The 17,783-nt window shown below is 46.3% G+C and overlaps 1 protein-coding gene across 1 annotated transcript; it reads right to left on the bottom strand.

The window, feature by feature from the left end:
• Window positions 1-1,915: 1,915 nt before the first annotated feature.
• LOC106540614 (methanethiol oxidase) lies at window positions 1,916-15,908 on the bottom strand. Its single transcript, XM_087705028.1, has 12 exons — window positions 15,642-15,908; window positions 10,760-10,813; window positions 9,790-9,902; window positions 7,848-8,033; window positions 7,506-7,626; window positions 7,038-7,220; window positions 6,227-6,405; window positions 5,382-5,460; window positions 4,562-4,683; window positions 4,368-4,460; window positions 3,365-3,483; window positions 1,916-3,018 (listed from the first exon to the last, which is right to left on the bottom strand). Exons 1-12 carry the CDS (start codon window positions 15,643-15,645, stop codon window positions 2,856-2,858), a joined length of 1,416 nt encoding a protein of 471 aa, XP_087561154.1. The 5' UTR covers window positions 15,646-15,908; the 3' UTR covers window positions 1,916-2,855.
• Between the last annotated feature and the right edge of the window lie 1,875 nt (window positions 15,909-17,783).

The following is a 17,783-nucleotide window of genomic DNA, read 5'->3' on the forward strand; positions in this document are numbered from 1 at the left end:
TTTCCCGAAAGGAATGGAGGCCTTGCCTGCATGTTATCTGCCCCTCGGAGTAAAGCAAAGTTTTTTGAGTTGCGTTGTGTTCTCGAGAAACTACAATTGGAGTCGTCAGCAACTTTCTTCTCCGAGCTCCAGGAAAGCTCAGAATTTGGATCCAGCAAACACAGTGGGCCAAATCTCACCCCAGATATTAACTCAACTCCCATCTTATCACTTATCACGTTTTGAAATAATACCACGTTACTTTTTGTGTGGATGAGACGAGGGGAGAGGAAACCGAACCGCGAAACTTGCTGTTCTAGAAAGTCAAGTCAGAAAAAGCACCGGGAGGGCATGAAACTGAGAAAATTGGAGTTCTGCCTGGTGGCTCGGCTTCTTTTCAGGAGCTCAGCGTTTTCGCTTGGTATCTTTGTTCCCCCCACAATTGTGGATTATTAGCTCCATTCTGGCTAGGAAACTAACCAAGGGGAGAAGCAACCTAGAACTAAGGAGAACTTTCTTGACAGTGAGAGCCATCAATCAGTGGAACAGCTTCCCTCCAGAGGTTGTGGGTGAGATTGGACAATCATTCGTCTGGAATGTTGTATAGGCTCTTCTGCTCGAGCAGAGGGTTGGACTAGAAGACCTCCAAGGTCCCTTTCAACGCTACCATTAGTCTATTCTAAACTTTGACATGCTTTCAGATCCTTGCTGCCTAAGCTTTCCAGCTTGAGATAGGCAATCGGTCCTCCAGTCTGCATCTCATTTGTTGATTCATCTAATCCCTCTAAAAAGCCCGACTCATGTCAATCTGGAGTCATATCAATCACACATGAGTGACGCCTGCTAAGCTCTTCCTTGTGCTGAGGGCCAGTCAGTTGATGTCCTTCGATGACTCTGCTGTTGGAATTTCAGAAGTGATTAATTGCGTCTTACCTCCCTCCCAACTTCCTTCTTTCAATCTCTTTCGTTCAGCTCTACCTTCTTAGCCAGAAGTTACACAACTTTTAAAACTTTCTTGCCTCCTCCTGCTCTCCGTAAGATTTTATCCATCTGCCTTCCCTTCTATTTTTTTTTGGGGGGGGGGCGGTTTGATAGAAAACGATCTGTAGCCACCCACATTCACAAGACTTTCAGGTAGCATCCAGTGGTGAAATTCAATTTTTTAAAACTACTGGTTCTGTGCGCGTGGCTTGGTGGGTGTGGTGTGGCTTGATGGGTGTGGCAGGGGAAGGATACTGCAAAATTGCCATTCCCACCCCACTCTGGGGCCAGCCCGAGGTGGCATTTGCTGGTTCTCCGAAGTATTCAAAATTTCCACTACCGGTTCTCCAGAACCTGCTGGATTTCACCCCTCGTAGCATCGTCCCGAATGAAGGCGAACGGCATGTCTGTCTGATCCCTTTGCATTCTCAAACCGGACAAGGGGGTTAGTCTAGGTGATCTCCAAGGCCCTTTCCTCAACCTTCACACCCTATGGACTTGGACCATTCAAAGTTTGATTCGGGTTCTGTGAAGGCAGCCCAACTGGGCGACAGTTGTTGGGTGCGATACTTTTTAACATAAAAGGCGCACTCGCACAATCCGGCGTTCCAACGGTTTATCAAATTAGGGCTTGCTAAGCTACTGAACCGGCTTTCTACTAAGGGTTCGGAGGGCAATTACTGCTTATTTGGCTCTCTGTTTGCCTCTCCGTAGATTAAAGAGCTAGATATTTCAGAGCTGAAAATGAAAGTGTGAATACTGCCAGGAGCCCCGGAGCCCTGGGCTCCAGACGTTTAGGTTTCAGCTTCACGCATTTCGTGAGAAGCACGCCTTTGCCACCTGCCCTTAATGTTATGACCGAAGGGGCAGCCGCAGAGGTCTCGTGACGGCAGGTGGCTCTTGGTGATTAGCCCACAGTCAGATTGGAGAGAAGAAATCTGCGTAGGCGAGAAACCCTTTGAAAAATTATTTATTTATTTTTTTAAAAAGAACCGTGAGTAGCAAAGATAAAGAAATATATTATTCTGTTTCTGAAGCATTACGCTAGAGGGAATGCTAAGATGTTCCGAGAATGGCTCCATTGCTCATTAAGTCACAAACAACCCTGGGTTCCATAATTAAAAAAGATTTGACATTTGCCCAAAAAAAACCACGAGATGAGTTTGTATTACTCCGAATACAGCTAGTGCTCGACTTACAACCATTTGCTTAACGACTACTCAAAAGTGCTGAAAAGGGACTTATGACTGATCCTCGCACTTATGAAGTTACAACGGCCGCAGCTTCCTGGGTCATGCGATCGATACTTGCGACCTTCCAACAAGCAGTGCGGGACGTCGGACTCAGCTCGTGATTGACTTGAATAACTGCAGTGATTTCGTTCAGCTGCCATGGTGAAAAAAAGGGCTCACTTCACAATTTCCTTGCTTAGCCATGAAAATGCTGGTCATGGTCGTAAGTCGAGGACTGTCTGCACACAAGCGATCAGTTGCTTTGTTAATTTAATCCCATAGCATTTCGAGGGACGCCTCGGCTACAGGAGTCTCAAGATAGAAAAACAGGGGCTTTGTGCTCTCGTGCCTTCCCTGAGAAAATTGTGGGAACAATTATTGTCTAAAATATTTTCTTCTGGGTAAAAACGTGCAATTCCCTGGTTACACAATAGTGAAAGCGGGGCAAAACTGGGAACACGGGAGATGCTTAAAATCCTGTATCAAAAGTCCTGGGGTTAAGACATGGTCACAGCAAAGAGGATGCAGGGGGTGTGAGCGACCTCTTGTGGCAGAACAAGGAATATCCCATCTGGAGGGAACCGCACACAGAAGCAGGCGAGGAAGAAGTAGCATCTCAAGGAAAAAACTTATTAGCGTGACAGCTCGAAGCCGGGGAGATTGTTAGATCCAGATATCGGAAGTGGTGTCGCCGCCCGGATAGCGGATCTCGTGGGCCAGCGCTGGCCCATTTGGCTCTTTCCCGAAGTCCACTAAGAACTTTTCGTTCACTTTTAAGCCTCCTTTCTTGCTATCCACATCGATTTGCAACATGACGGAGCCTTCCCTGGGGAGGGGGGTGGGGAAAGAAGACAAAAGAGAATTTTACCATGCATTTCTGAGGACAACTACAGTCACAAAACTCGAAGATGGATGGATTCTCCCTACTCTGGAAGTCGACGCTGCGGACACACAAGCGTAACTCCCTAGCCTGAAAGAAGAAATGCCTTTTATGTTTATTTAAAATGTCATTTTAAATTCCACGCGAACAGTGAACGGAGGCCTAACGACTCTAGCAACCATCAAAAACTCCACCACGCAACTTCCAGATTTATTTCTGCCTGAGGATCTTCCAAGTTTGTTTCTGTTTTTAATAAACGAAGGAAAAAAAAGCGAAGGAAAGGCCGTCTTACTTGACCATGTCTGGGTAGAACTGCTTATCCCATCCGCTGTAGAGAGAGGTGCTGACGTACAGACGTTTTCCGTCCAGGCTCAGCTGGATCATTTGTGGGGCACCTTGAACTCTCTTGCCCTGCGAAGGACAAGAAAACACGCACGACTTAACTCGGGACCCAAGAGGCAGAGAAGGCTTTGAGCCAGAATTCCCCATGCTGGCTGGGGGATTCTGAGAGCTGAAGTCCACAAGCCTTACAGTTGGACTAGAAGACCTCCGAGGTCCTTCCAACCTGGTTATTCTGTGTTCTACAAAAATGGTTTGGCCGTGAAATTTCTTGCGGAGCTGAACATCCCTCGCACCCAGAGGTGAGTTGCTGCCAGTTCGCCTTGGTTCGGCTGATCCGGTAGTGGCCCGGAGCAGCTGAGAACGAACCGGTACAGTGGCTCTTTTGGCCTGCCTGCTGGCCTGCTCTGTACCTGTTTTTATAAGAGCCGAGGTGGCGCAGTGGTTAGGGTGCAGTACTGCAGGCCACTTCAGCTGACTGTTATCTGCAGTTCAGCGGTTCTAATCTCACCGGCTCAAGGTTGACTCAGCCTTCCATCCTTCCGAGGTGGGTGAAATGAGGACCCAGACTGTGGGGGCAATATGCTGACTCTGTAAACCGCTTAGAGAGGGCTGAAAGCCCTAGGAAGCGGTATATAAGTCTAACTGCTATTGCTATTGCTTATGGCAAAAGGCAAATTGCGCACAGGTGCAAAGTGTACGGTGCCCGCGCGAGCCCGGACAATCAGCTGGTTGTCACAGGGGTGGTGGATTGTGCATGCGCGTGCAGCGTGAGTCAGGCACGCACGCGCGCACGATCAGAAAACCGGTAGTGAAGGTAAATGCAACCCACCACTGCTTCCACCATTGTGAAAATGAAATTTCAGAATGGACAGAGAGGTTCTTTGGAAGACAGTTGAGATGGTGACCCAACAAAGAGAAAAAGTAAAAATAATCCAGGGGTGGAGAAGACCCACCTTGATGACGAATGGATCCGGCTGGCAGTCCAGTTCTGGGTCATCGATCACTTTGACGGGGCCCCCTTTGACAATGCTTCCTCCCAGAAACACCTGCAGGGGCGGAGACATGGCTGGGTGAGGATGTCCCTCATCACCCGCAGACCCAGCGACTCCCAGCAGCCGTGCATCCCCTCCCCTGCCCCAGAGTCTACCTGTCCCACCAGCTTGGGCTTCCGACGGTCGGAAATGTCATATTGACGGATGTCTCCGTGAAGCCAGTTGCTGAAGTAGAGGAAGCGGTCATCCAGGGAGATCAGGATATCGGTGATCAAGCCTACGGGAGAGCTTCATGTTAACAGGAGGCAGCAAGTTGCAGGAGGAACCAATTTCACCCCAAACCCGAGGTGGCGCAGTGGTTAAATGCAGCACTGCAGGCTACTTCAGCTGACTGCAGTTCTGCAGTTCGGCTGTTCAAATCTCACCGGCTCAGGGTTGACTCAGCCTTCCATCTTTCCGAGGTGGGTAAAATGAGAACCCGGATTGTTGTTGGGGGTGATATGCTGACTCTGTAAACCGCTTAGAGAGGGCTGAAAGCCCTAGGAAGCGGCATATAAGTCTAACTGCTATTGCTAAAATTCCCAGCTGGGCCAGGAACAGATTTTGCACGTATCCAACAGAAATATGGACTCGTTGCGCAAAGACCACATTGTTGGTTGCGTAAAGTCGCGTTGAAAGTCACAGCTGAGACATTTACCGCCTTTATACAACAAGTCAATATTTCTTCTGTAGCTACCGCTACAAAACCCGTCTTGTGTAACGCCACGGCTTTCCCTGGATCCTCTAATAAGTGATCAAAGGAATAAATTAAAGAAGGGGAAACCCTTCTGTCTCTGAGATGAGATGCTGGAAGTTTATATCTAGCTAGAGTTTGAATTTAGTTCCAAAGCAAGACTTTTAAATCTGTTATTGGTGGAGGAAAACGCAACTTGGATCGATAACAGAAACAATCAATATACAGCTCGTTGCACTAGCCTGGCATTTCCGGGAGAAGCCATCCTTCGACCTTCTTGGTGGGAATTTGGATCACCTTTTCTTCTGCCCAGGTTCCTTCCTGAAGGGGGGGAAAAGTAGCCAGAAGGGGAGGAGTTACCCTTGGTGTAGCCCAATCCACAGAGACACCTATGCCTTCAGGTCAGGTTACTTAAGCAATTCCGTTTTAAAGCATGCCTAGGAACCACTTAGCAAAGGGGCAGGTTAGAGATAATTGTTTGCTCATTATATTTATTAATTACCACTCTCTCGAAACTCCGGGCACTGCACGCCAGAGCAAAAAAACTAAACGAAGAGGCATGTTTATCTGATTTCTTTTACATGATCTGCCAGTCGACGTTTGGTGACGCAAGGAAGGACCGGAAGGGGTGAATTTGTGGCGCACACCTTGGCAATCTGTGACTCGGGAACTCCTATTCGGATTTGGGTGGCCCAGTTGTGGCACCAAGCTGACCTTGGCTGTCTTGTTGACTTATTTTCCCTGAAAATAAGACCATCCAAATCTTGGATGGTCTTATTTTCAGGGAAACGGGGTAGCTAGGTAGCATTTTGACGTCGCCTTTCTGCATTCCGAAATACAAAGGAAAATCCTCCAAAATATGAACATTGGGGGGGGGGGGGGAATGTGCCTGGCTTGTTTAATAGGCAGCAGTTCTCAGGACCCTAAAAATTCTAGAGGGCCTAACCACACCCTCTAAAGCTCTAGGGTGTTGGCTGTGTGCCTGTACTCAGCTGTGAGCTTTTTCCAGACACTCTTCTACGCTCTGTTCTGCTGGAATTATTTCTCTTTTCTTTGATTCGTTTTTTTTTTGTTTTGTTTTGTTTACCGGGGTCTTGTAGAAACGGTGGACGGCGCTGCTGAGGGCGCAGCCGATGTACCCCTCGGCTGCATCCGGATCGTGGAGAAATCGGATCTCCAGCGGAATGGAGTTCTTGCCCACGTCGATGGTCTGGATGAATTCATGAGTGGTCCAATCCCACACGTTGATGTTTCCACCATAGCAGCCTTCGGAAGTGGGTGTGAGAGAAGAAAAAGATGATTGTGGGAACGAAGGGAGGGAGGGAGGGAGTGGGGTTTGGTTAGTAGTGTGTTTTCTTTGCGGGATCCTCGGTGCTCTCTGGGTTTGGTTTCTCCACTCCTGGTAGATAATATGAGTTTGAGCCAGGTTCTGAAACTGGCCTGTGTAATTTCACAACACATGTGCACACACACACACATTTCCTCTGGATCCCCTACAGATGTGAACTGGACCTCACCACCAAATAGTTAATGATAGCTATTTATAAAATAATAATCCAACTTCTTGAGAAATTGGCCTCCACCCTTCTGTAGCTCCTGGCTGCCTTGTGACTCATCCTCGCCCTATTAAGGCTCCTCCTCTAAGTGTCTCCTCATTGGTGGGAAGAGATGCTGCCTTGAATCTCATTGGCCCTCGGACCTCAATTCCTGCCTAGCTTCGCCTCTTTCTTCTCCAGTCCTTATTCTGGACCTCAACTCCATCTTCTGGACCATGGAAGATGCTTCCAACCCGGTTCTCCTTGATCGGCCTGCTTGGTTTCTCTGAAGATACCCGATGCCTGTGGAACTCCTGGAAGAGGCCTCTCAGATGCAAGGACAGCAAGGAGCCGTTCTCTCACCTTTCTCCAAATCTGCTGGGTTGAACCCGTTGACGAAGCACTTGGGCGTTCCCCACTCCGTGCTCATCAAGACGTTGTGCCTGGGCTGGTACCAGAAATCGTAGCCAAACGGTGGGACTTTGCTGCCTTTTTCCCAGTTGCCCTTCACCTCAAAGGTCTCACCGTCCAGCAGGACAAAACCCCCTGCAGGGGAAAACAAAACACTGTTTATTTGTTAAGCTTAATCGCCGACCATCTCACCACAAAGGGGTCTCCAACCTTGGCAACTTTAAGACTTGTGGACTTCAATTCCCAGAGTTCCTCAGCCAGCAAAGCTACAGGATCCCTTCCAACTCTATTAATCCAGAATATTTTATTATCCAGTTGTGATTGGGCACACAAAGAGTATTAGATATGTCAGCCCTCCCTTGAGTTATTTATAAAAAATAACGAAGGCAGAATTTAAAAAGGAACATTAAAAAGACATACCTTTTCCATTGCCAGAAGGGTCAGCCATGGTGCTAATCATGATTTCGCCATTGCCCAGGCAATGTGAGGTGTGAGGATTTGCCAAGTTGCACTTCCAGTAGAGGTCAATGGGCTCGACCACCTGCAATCACGCAAGACCATTGCGAAGAAGTGAGGATGGGCAGATGGACCACGGATAGATACACCCAGCCCTTCACCCTCCAAGCTTTGCATGGGATGAAAAACGGGACGTGTCGGTCCCCGGGGCGAAAGAAGCTTGCAAGGGGAAGAGAAGGACGGTGGGTTCTGTGAAGTCCCCTTCCGAGGGGCCCGCTCAGCACCAGCCAGGCCGGACGTGTGTACCTTGTGGATCCTGGGGGCCCTCAGGTTGGTGCCGGTGTCGATCACATAAATCCGGGACGAGATCAAGCTGGGAAGAATGAGACGGTTGCGCTTCTTGGTGGTGTCTCCGAAGCAGCTGCTGCAGGCGTTCCAGCCGGAATGGTGCAGCTCATCGTTAACGTTGGGCATCGGCAGGCGGTGGATGACCTGAGGGGTGGCAGAGCCCACTTAGGACCAGCGGTGAAATTCTACCGGTTCGGAATGGTTTGCCCGAATCGGTAGGAAAAGAAATGCGACCGGTTCGGGCGAACCAGTTTCCCCGACGATCAGCTGTGATGCACGACTTATAATCTAAATCGTTTGGCATTGTGGATTTCCCCCCCCCCCCGCTGTTCGCTTACTTTTGCATTACCTGCACTTACGGTTTGCATGCGCAGAGGTGGCACGTGTGACTGAAGCGAGTGTGTGCACGCTCACATTGCTACTGAACCAGTAAGTGGATTTCACCCCTGCTTGGGCCCTTTGGACAGGTTCTCAAAGAGCTCGTGTTCCTCCCCCTGCACTCTTTCTAGAGCCCTTTTACTATACATTTACTATACATGCCCTATTCCAAGTGCAGCCTTACGTAGCCCAAAGAGAGTTCCGTTCTAAAGCTGACTTGTGTCATTTCTTGTCTCAACTTAATGTCTTGCAATGCTCTGCCCCTTTATTCTTCTCCCCCCCCCCCGATTATTTTAATCAACCCCTAGGGGTCTCCATCCTTGGCAACTGTGGACTTGAAGTGCTGGCTGAAGAATTCTGGGAGTTGAAGTCCACAAGTCTTAAAATTGCAAAGATTGGAGAGCCTTAGAATGCAAAACAAGACTTGAAGTGAATCAGCTCACATGTCTGTACACACACACACACACACACACACACACACACACACACCCCAAACAAGCAATTTAACATGATTTATTGGAAGAACCTATTGCTGGGAATTGGAGGGTGGGTGTGGATGGGTAAACATCTTGCATTACTCAGGCCACAAAGCGTGCAGGAATCCTTGGTGGTTTCCGATTTCTAAATTGTTTGAGAGGGGGGGGTTGTTGGTCTTTGGGCCCATAATTATTAGCCAACGTTTTTTGGAATGCAGAACTTTGGGTTATCTCCCTCCCCACTCCATGGTAAAGATAAAAACGGAGGTTATGAAATGGGCTTGCACGGCGTGTCAATCAAGATTCAGTCAACGCAGGATTTCAGATATCGGCAGTATCGCTGAAATAACCACAAAACCTGTCCTCTGCAGGAAAAAGTCCGCGGTTTAAGATTTGAGCAGCTGCTTGAGTTCGACAACTGCTGGGCCAGTTGTCCTGGGTAAATCCCGAGGGACTGCAACCCCCAGATTGTTCCACGAAAAAAAGAAAGGAAGCGATTGGCATTTGATCTGAAAGGAGACGCTCTCCAACTGGAATTTTAGGCAGCAAATAAAGACAACTGCAGGCTCAGATTTCCCGACAGACGGCAGGGAAGAGAACTGTTTGCCTTCAGCTTTGAAGGAACCACAAAGTATCTGGAGATACTGTGCTATACTGGACAGCAATTTCTTCCTGATAATGTGGAATTAAATCTCGAGAATCCTGGGGTTTCCCCCCCCCCACCCCCAAGGCCTGATGGAAAGAAAGTCATCTAAAAGCCCAGGTGCGCTCAGATTCTTTCTAAGATTTAAAGGCGAGAGAAAAGCAGCATTTGAAGCAAGGAGAAAACCGCGGGCTCATTTCTGTGAATCAAAAAGTCCACCATTAAGCGTTTAAAAATGAGGTGTATCCTATCTATGCTGGGTAGAGACATCAAGTCATTCCCAAAGCGCCTTCCCTATCTTGGGATTTGCTTTGCTCAAAGCTCTCCCATTTGCCGTGATTAGGATATTGAGCTGCTGTTAAGATAAAGCAGCTTTGAATTTAAGATACTGAATGAAACCTACTTGGCAATAAGTCCGGGATTTGGGGTCGACATCCACAGTGGCCAAATAATCCGGTTTTTTTGTTCCCGTGTTTCGGTAGATGCAAGGCAGGTAGACAATCTCTTCTCGTGGCCCTTTTGGAAGAAAGGCGAGTCAGTTACAGAAAGGAAAGTTGCATATAAGTTACACATAACTTCGAATGATGCCTAAATGATTATTCATTTAGTGATAGGGGGCTGCTGCAAGGAGAAGGAGTCAAGCTATTCCCCAAAGCACCTGAAGGCAGGACAAGAAGCAATGGGTGGAAACTAATCCAGGAGAGATCCTTCCTTCTCTCGTCTCTTCCTTCTCTCCTTCCTTCCCTCCTCCTCTCCTTCCTTCCTTCTCTCCTTCCTTCTCTCCTTCCTTCTCTCCTTCCTTCTCTCCTTCCTTCTCTCCTCCTCTCCTTCCTTACTTCTCTCCTTCTCTCCTTGCTTCCTCCCTCCCTCCCTTTCTTCTCTGCTTCCTTCCTTCCCTCCTTTCTTCCTTCTCTCCTTCCTTCTTTCCTTCCTTCCCACCTTCCTTCCTTCCTGTATCTCAGGGGTTGCCACAAAGAAGAGGGAGTCAAGCTATTCTCCAAAGCACCTGAGGGTAGAACAAGAGGCAATGGGTGGAAACTAATCAAGGAGAGAAGCAACTTAGAACCGAGGAGGAATTTCCTGACAGTTAGAACAATTAATCAGTGGAACAGAAGTTGCCTCCAGAAGTTGTGAATGCCCCAACACTGGATGTCTTTAGGAAGAGGTTGGATAACCATTTGTCTGAAGTAGTGTAGGGTTTCCTACCTAAGCAGGGGGTTGGGCTAGAAGGCCTCCAAGGTCCCTTCCAATTGTAAGTTGAGAATTCCCTGTAATTGGGTCAGGTTTTGTGCAAGGCAAATATTGAGGACCCAATGATTATCCAAGAGTGGTTTCACTTTTAGGACGCACAAACACACACGGTGTTTCCTCACCTTTCATTGCATCCAACGGGGTTTTATATCCCGGTCCGCACTCTCCACATTTTGCTGCAATGTGAAATGGACAAAAAGAAAGTTAAAAACACACAAGAGGACATCAGCTTGGGATATGCTTTTGAAATACTGTGCCAATTTCTGGCTTTTCCTGATAAAATTTCTCCATAGCTTCAGGTAGGGGAATTCTAGAGCTGAATTCAGCTTCCTGCGAGTCCTTTTAAGATTTCAAGTTGCTAGTGCTCATGACTTGAAGGATAGCCTTCCCCACTGAGACATCAAGGGTGTGGCGAGTGTTAAAAGAAGTGATTTAAGTAAAATAAATTGGAAAGCATTGCCCTGGTTTGAAAGCTTGTCCTAAGTTTCATTGCTTTGGTGCAGAATGAAGTTTTGTCTTCTTCAGAATCTTTCTGGCTCAGTTTGACCTCTTTTTTGCGTGGAAGGGGATCGAAAGATTCCTTAGGGATCAAGTTAGAAATCAGCACCTCTGTTTTCCCTGGACAAGCCCCAGTGGCAATCCAGCGATTGGTAGGTTAAAATGCAACGATTTAAGTGTTATCGTGATTTCCCGCTCCACCCCAAGGAAATGGTTGGTTTTATTGACCTGTGAATCATTTTCAAGGATTCAGACAAATTTATAAGCTATCTTGAGACATGCAGTGACCGGAGCTTTTGTGTGACAGTGTAAGTGTGAATTGCGCTTGGCTACAGGTGTCATTTGGCTGACGCTGCAAATGCACTTCATTCCTGCAGTCCTGTAAGGTATCCTGAAGTCAATCCTCCCAGTCAAGCCTCCAGGTTCACGAACAGTCTACCTGCGAAGCAAGGGAAACTTTTGGGGCTCCTAACCAGCCCTGGCTCCTATGACTTTGCAGCAACCCGCGTGGGAAAGATTTCAGGACATCAGCTCGGATGGGGAAATGTGGGTCAGCTTGGCTCGGGATCCGCAGCCGTGCGCCTGTCCCACGTTTCATGCTGGCTGCGCGTGGAGGGAGGGAAGGGAAACGGCACGAAGGAGCAATTCCACCGGGACCTTCTGAACGCTAGAGCCCCTTGGCTTAGCCAAGGATTGTGCAGCAGATGCTTCCAGTCTTCAGAGGGAAGCTGTGTGGCCGCTCCCTTGTCATAAATTTTATTCCCGCGCGTGACTAGTGGGAAGAAGAACATTTCACAAGCCTCCTTGGGCAACTGCCCAGTTGCTGCCCTGCCGTCACGCAAGTGATGTGGTGGGACTGGCCCGAAGACCATTTGGTGGGCAATTGCAAAATCATTGCAGATGTTCTGTTTCTCATGTGATGCTTTCTGGGTGTTTGGGAACTTAACTCCCTCAATCCCAAAACACGTATCTACTACGCACAGGGACCCAGGGAAGCTGGTCACTTTATGACCCAACGTAGAAACTGCCCATCTAGAGGCTGGGACATTTAGTCCCAGATTGGACCACACCTATTTACCTCACTGGTTTGTTTATATTGCATTGTCTGCATTATCTCTGCACATCTGGAGGCCAGGGGTGGGCCCCTGCCTCTTGCAAAACCCATCAAGTAATTGTTGGGTCTTTAACACACTTCCTTTTTGTGTTCGCTGTTGATTCTCTTGCAACAGAGCAATACAGCCGTGATTTCCCATATTGGCCTGTTTGATTTAATAGGTAACGTATTAAACCACAGACAAAGGAAGAAATTATGACCATCAAATGGCTTTATGGTCGTTGAGGATAAAGCGAGACCGTCATAAACGGAGATATGTCCTCATGACAAACTTCATCAGTTGCACTACAGTTCATCGTGCTAAGGGTGCCGGTGTTTTATTGGGCTTCGGCTTAGCATCTTAGTGAACCCAGTCAATTAAGGTTCGTTGCACAAACTACGGATTAAGCCATCGCTTAACGCGTTGTATAAACCCAGCCGCCGTAATTTTAAAGTAGCCAGAAGACCGTTGGCTGCAGGCTTAGCATTCTGGGTTTCTGTCATTCAATCTGGCGCAGCGAGTAAATTATGGGTTTTAAATTGGACGGGCTTCCTAATCGAAGCTTAGGCAAGATAGGTAGATGTTGCTTGTCAGTTTCTGTGGAAACCGAGTTAGAGCAGGCCTCCCGAGTCTATCTTGCGGCTGAAAGTAGCCATATTAATTGGCTTATTTGACTTGATTGAGTGGATCCCGGAGTTGGGGGAAATGTCATCTTAAAAAACCTTCAGCTACGACTCCGTCTGGGAGAGCCAAGCAAATTTTACGTGTGGGTTTGGCTGTAGAGAACTGAGTTTATTGGGTGGGTTGGATGGAAGCTGAAAGGATCAAAGGAAGCGTCACTTTCTGGTAGATGATTATATATCCATGCAGCTTGTTAATCTACTGACTGCCATAGCTTTTTAAATCTGGGTCAAACGGATCCCAGTCATTAAATGGAATTGGTTCATCTTGAGGGTCCGTGGCTTTGTTGCAATAGGCCCGTGATGGCAAACCTATGGCACGCGTGCCGTAAGTGGCACGCAGAGCCCTCTCTGCGGGCACACAAGGCGTTGCCCACTTAGCACCACCACGCATGTGCACTTGCCCTCCCGCTGGCCAGCTGGTTTTCGGGTCTCTGCCGTACATGCGCAGGAGGTGTGTGTGCACGGAATGGAGTTGCGTGTGCATGCAGGGGGTCGTGTGCGTGCTCGTGGAAACGTGGGAGATTGCACACACATGCGTGAGGGGGAGCACAGGAAAGCCCATGCATGCGCGGGGCATATCGTATGGGGGGAGTTGCGTGCGTATACTATGGGGTGGGTTGCGTAGGGGAGGGTGTGTACGCATTGCATCATGGGTGTGTACACGCACTTTTGCCCTGGGATGACAATAAGGTTAGCCATCACGGCAATAAGGCTAATTTCTTTTAATTTTCTTAGGAGCCCAAATTTTACCCATCTTGAGCAATCCCAGGAGCACCGGGGTAATTTCCCCTCCCTGTTTAAATCCATCAACAAAGCTTTCTTGCTGCGCAAGTCCATGCCAAGGTTAACTCGGCTATCGGATTCTATTTGTTCAGCTTATACACCCACTTTCTACTAAGCAAGTTCTCAAGCCAGCCGACAAAATTAAAAGAAAAGGCAAGGTTCACGAAGTCAGAAGCAGACATGAAAACCAGGTGGGTGAAGGGGTTGAAAGAAACGGGCTGGAAACTAGGGGACTGTGAGTTCTAGACTTAACTCAGGCATGAAGCCAGCTGGGAGATTTTTGGGCCCCGTTGCTCCTTTCACCTTAGGAAGGGGAAAAAAAAAATGGCACTTTGGAAAACATTTCCAAGAGAACTACAGAAACTTGTCCATGGATGTTAAAACTGCACATTTAATTTGAATGGCTCGGCAACATCTGGAAGGACAGGTACGAATGACACCAAGGAATGGTTTTCAATTCTTGGACCATTCCTTTTCCCCCCCCCTCATAATAACCCAAGGAGGCTGATAGTAACCCCTGGACCTAAAATTAATTCGTTAGTTAATTGCAAGGTTGAGTAGAGACGGCACAGCATTGGCTCCCTCCCTCTATAGATGGGTAATTCAAATAAGTCCTTTTTTTCACCTTTATACTCTCTACGACTTTCCGCCTGAATGCTCATTTCTCTTTACCTAAAGGCTTATATAAACAGCATAATCTTATATTTATTCAAAAGCCAATCTCGCTGGGTGTTTCCACATAAGACCTTTTATGGCGCAGTTTCCTTGTTTCTACACAGTTTTAGGGGGTGGAGGTGGGATTGGGAAGATCTCCTAATATTCTCCCCAATTTCTGAAAGTGCCTTTCTGCTTTTTTTCTTCATTTCCTAATACAAAAAGCAACCTGCCTTAAGAGAGAAAGACAGAATTGCGTACAATAGTAGTATTTTTTTAGACCAGATTCTCACTTTCTCATACCCTCCTGCTTTGACCCTCCCAACTAAGAGAGTTAAAATGCAAAGTATTTGGAGAGATGTTGTATACATTTTCCTGCCAATGACAGGATCCTTTTGCCATTGCTGAAGGAGCTGTCCTCCGGGGGGGATTTTTTTTTGAGGGAGGGTACAACAGTGGTTGGGAGATTCTAGAGCAGTGTTTTTCAACCTTTTTTGTGCAAAGGCACACTTTTTTCATGAAAAAAATCACGAGGCACACCACCATTAGAAAACGTTTAAAATTTTTTAACTCTGTGCCTATATTGACTATATATAAAGTAATTCTCCCACGGCACACCTTACACTATGTCACGGCACACTAGTGTGCCGCGGCACAGTGGTTGAAAAACACTGTTCTAGAGGACACAAGACACCAGAAGTAAAGGACTTAAGTTTCAAAATTAAAAAAAAGAAAGACATGCCAAAACGCAGATAAACCCGTTTCATATGTAATCGGAACGGCAAATGCTAAGCCAAAACGCTTATCAAAGAAAACAGGGACTTCCTTCCAAGCATAGATACAGAGGATCAAACATAGTATAAAGGCAGAGGTATTTTTTGGGGGCAAAGAGCAGAATCCTAAGTATTCATCTTTGGAAATAAACGGGTGTGAGTTATTGGCATCCTATGGCAATAAGAATGGGGTATTTAGGGACTTTACCCGCTAAGAAAGAATTGCTGCTAAAAAGAGACGTTCTGAAATCTCATTGGTACTTTTGCACTTCACAAGCTAAACTCCCTGAGGGTTAGGGTACACCTTTTAAAGCACACCTGCATTAAAGTTGATACCTGACTTCCTGCCAAGCTATTTGCATCAAAAATTGCACAAACGTTACAGTAATAATGATCATCATCTGTTCCTGAACTTCTGCACTGGGAAAGTCTGAGCTACGCAGCAAACCCTGGAGAAATCATGGCTGTTTCTGCAGCCGAGCAAAAGAAGCTCGCCTCTGTTCTCGTTTTCATGCTTACCCATGGTGGTGGACTTGGATTATTCCTGCTCTCTTCCCTCCAAAGAATTCCGGCCAACGAAGAGGATCCTCCAGACCAGAGGAACATTTATCTCTGTACTTCAGTGGGTGGAGAAGAGGCGTGTTGGGGGGAGGACTATTGCAAACTGCTGAGCAATTCCAGATGGGGAGGGCTGCATTGCCCAAACTAAATCCAAGCTGTCTCTTCTTTCTGTCTTGAAGGGTCAATAGTTGATTGCCTCGTCTCTTAGCTTCCTCAGACAGAAAACCCTCCTCCTGTTTTGGGTTGGAAGTGCAAAGAAAAAGAAAACTCTTAGCTGGAGGTGGTGTTTCAAAGAGTAAGTCAGCGCCCAGCACAGGCTTGACACAAGTATAGCTTTGAAACTGGCCGGCAGCGGAGATCTGGCAACTCATTTGCTTTCCTGTCAAGCAACTGTCGGTGGACTTTGGAGATGGTTTTTGTCCCTCTTTAGTTGAAAGTGCCCTTAGGAATGCTTTTCTTCCCTCGTTACCGTTAATTAAAGCCCAAATAAGCAAGTATTTAATAAGATGGGAGTGAGTAATTGCTCAGTTTTGCTCAGTTCTGAGTGAATTCTTTTTTCTGTTTGATTTGCAAAATCTTGCACAGACCAAGTCCTTTTCATGGTGAATGTTGATGACATTTTTAATGCCTTTAGCAGATTTCAGCACCTTCTTGAATTTCTAAGCTGTTCCTTTTTTCCTGCTCAAATAATGACAGATTGTTTAACTGAAGCAAACCTGTTTCACACCGTTATATGAAGATTATTAATTTTTTGTAATTTTCATTGCATATTCCAACAACCCCTAAAGTATATTATACTGATTTCCCCCCAGTTAACAGGATCTGTGAAGCCTTCTTTGCTAATCTCTACAAACCAACAGAAATTGTTAAAATCAATCTGGATTGGCAGCCCTGTCACTAGGAAAATTTTCTGAATGGTTCCTTTTGTGATTTAGAAAAAACTCAAAGTGTTTCTTGGAGACCACCTATTGCCAAAAATGCACAGCTACACATTGTATATAATTATTCTTTAGAATTTATTTACTATATTTTTGCCCTGCTTTTCAGAAATCTACTGTCTTGTAAAGAAATTGACATCAACTAAAAAAAAAAGACCCTTCAAGCTACAAGTTAAAAGAAAAGAAACATGAGGAAATTGGACTCGAGGAAAAGATTAAAGAGAAAAGGAGAAAAACCAGTTATACAGGGCCATAAGAATTTAGAGAACTATGGAAAAGCATTTAAATGCGCCTGAATTATTTATTTATGCTGGTGAGCAGATGCCAAAGTTAACTCCTATTTGTTGGTGGGTGGATGGATGGTTGGAGAGGCAGCTCTTCATTTCTCCAGTTCACGATAACTTAATTGAAACAACAAAACACATTTTACTATATGTTTAAGTTTCAGTAAGGGGCAGATTTTGAAGAAAGAAAATATTAGTCATATGATTCTGTATGAGATGCATGTTCATTAGCAGGTTATCGTTGGCAGCTTATGGAATCCCAGTATATTTAATTTGAATATGTTGCCTGTTTACTAATTAAAATACTTTAAAAGAAAATTGATCCAAATGCATGGAAGAGGGGGGGGGGTTTGCATACTGACATCCATTAAAATTGAAATTTGTTTCACTTCGCATGGTCCTGACTCTGTTTCTCTCTCTTGGAGTCTGATGATCGCAGACTAAAATGTGACAGAACTTTGAAACTAAATTTTGAACAGACCAAAGTAAACACACTTTACTTTAACAGTACAATAACTTTTCAGTACAATTTATTTTCCCCAAAGCAGTTTGCAATGTCATGTCCTTTTCATAAGGAGTTACAGGCAGTTTCTGGGTTTAAGGATGAATTCTGTTCCTAACTCTTATTTTTAACTGTAATTTATATATAAATTGGAACTTGTACTCATGAACGGACTGCATGTTACTAAAAATGTGGACATCACATTTTCCTTCTTCCAGCTGATGAATTGTTCAAAGCAGGCAGTTTATCAAAAACCTTCAGGGATTCATAAAAACATTGTGGGGCTTCAGTGGTTCAACTCGAGGGACGATGCCGTTTGCCCTTTTTAGTAGTAGGGAGCCCATTTGTAAATACGGCTTGTGCCTAAGTACACATA

The sequence above is a fragment of the Thamnophis sirtalis genome, unplaced genomic scaffold (assembly GCF_051295495.1).
Source record: "Thamnophis sirtalis isolate CommonGarterSnake01/CBP01778 unplaced genomic scaffold, rThaSir2_p1.2 scaffold_2, whole genome shotgun sequence".
NCBI classification, from domain to species: Eukaryota; Metazoa; Chordata; class Lepidosauria; order Squamata; family Natricidae; genus Thamnophis; species Thamnophis sirtalis.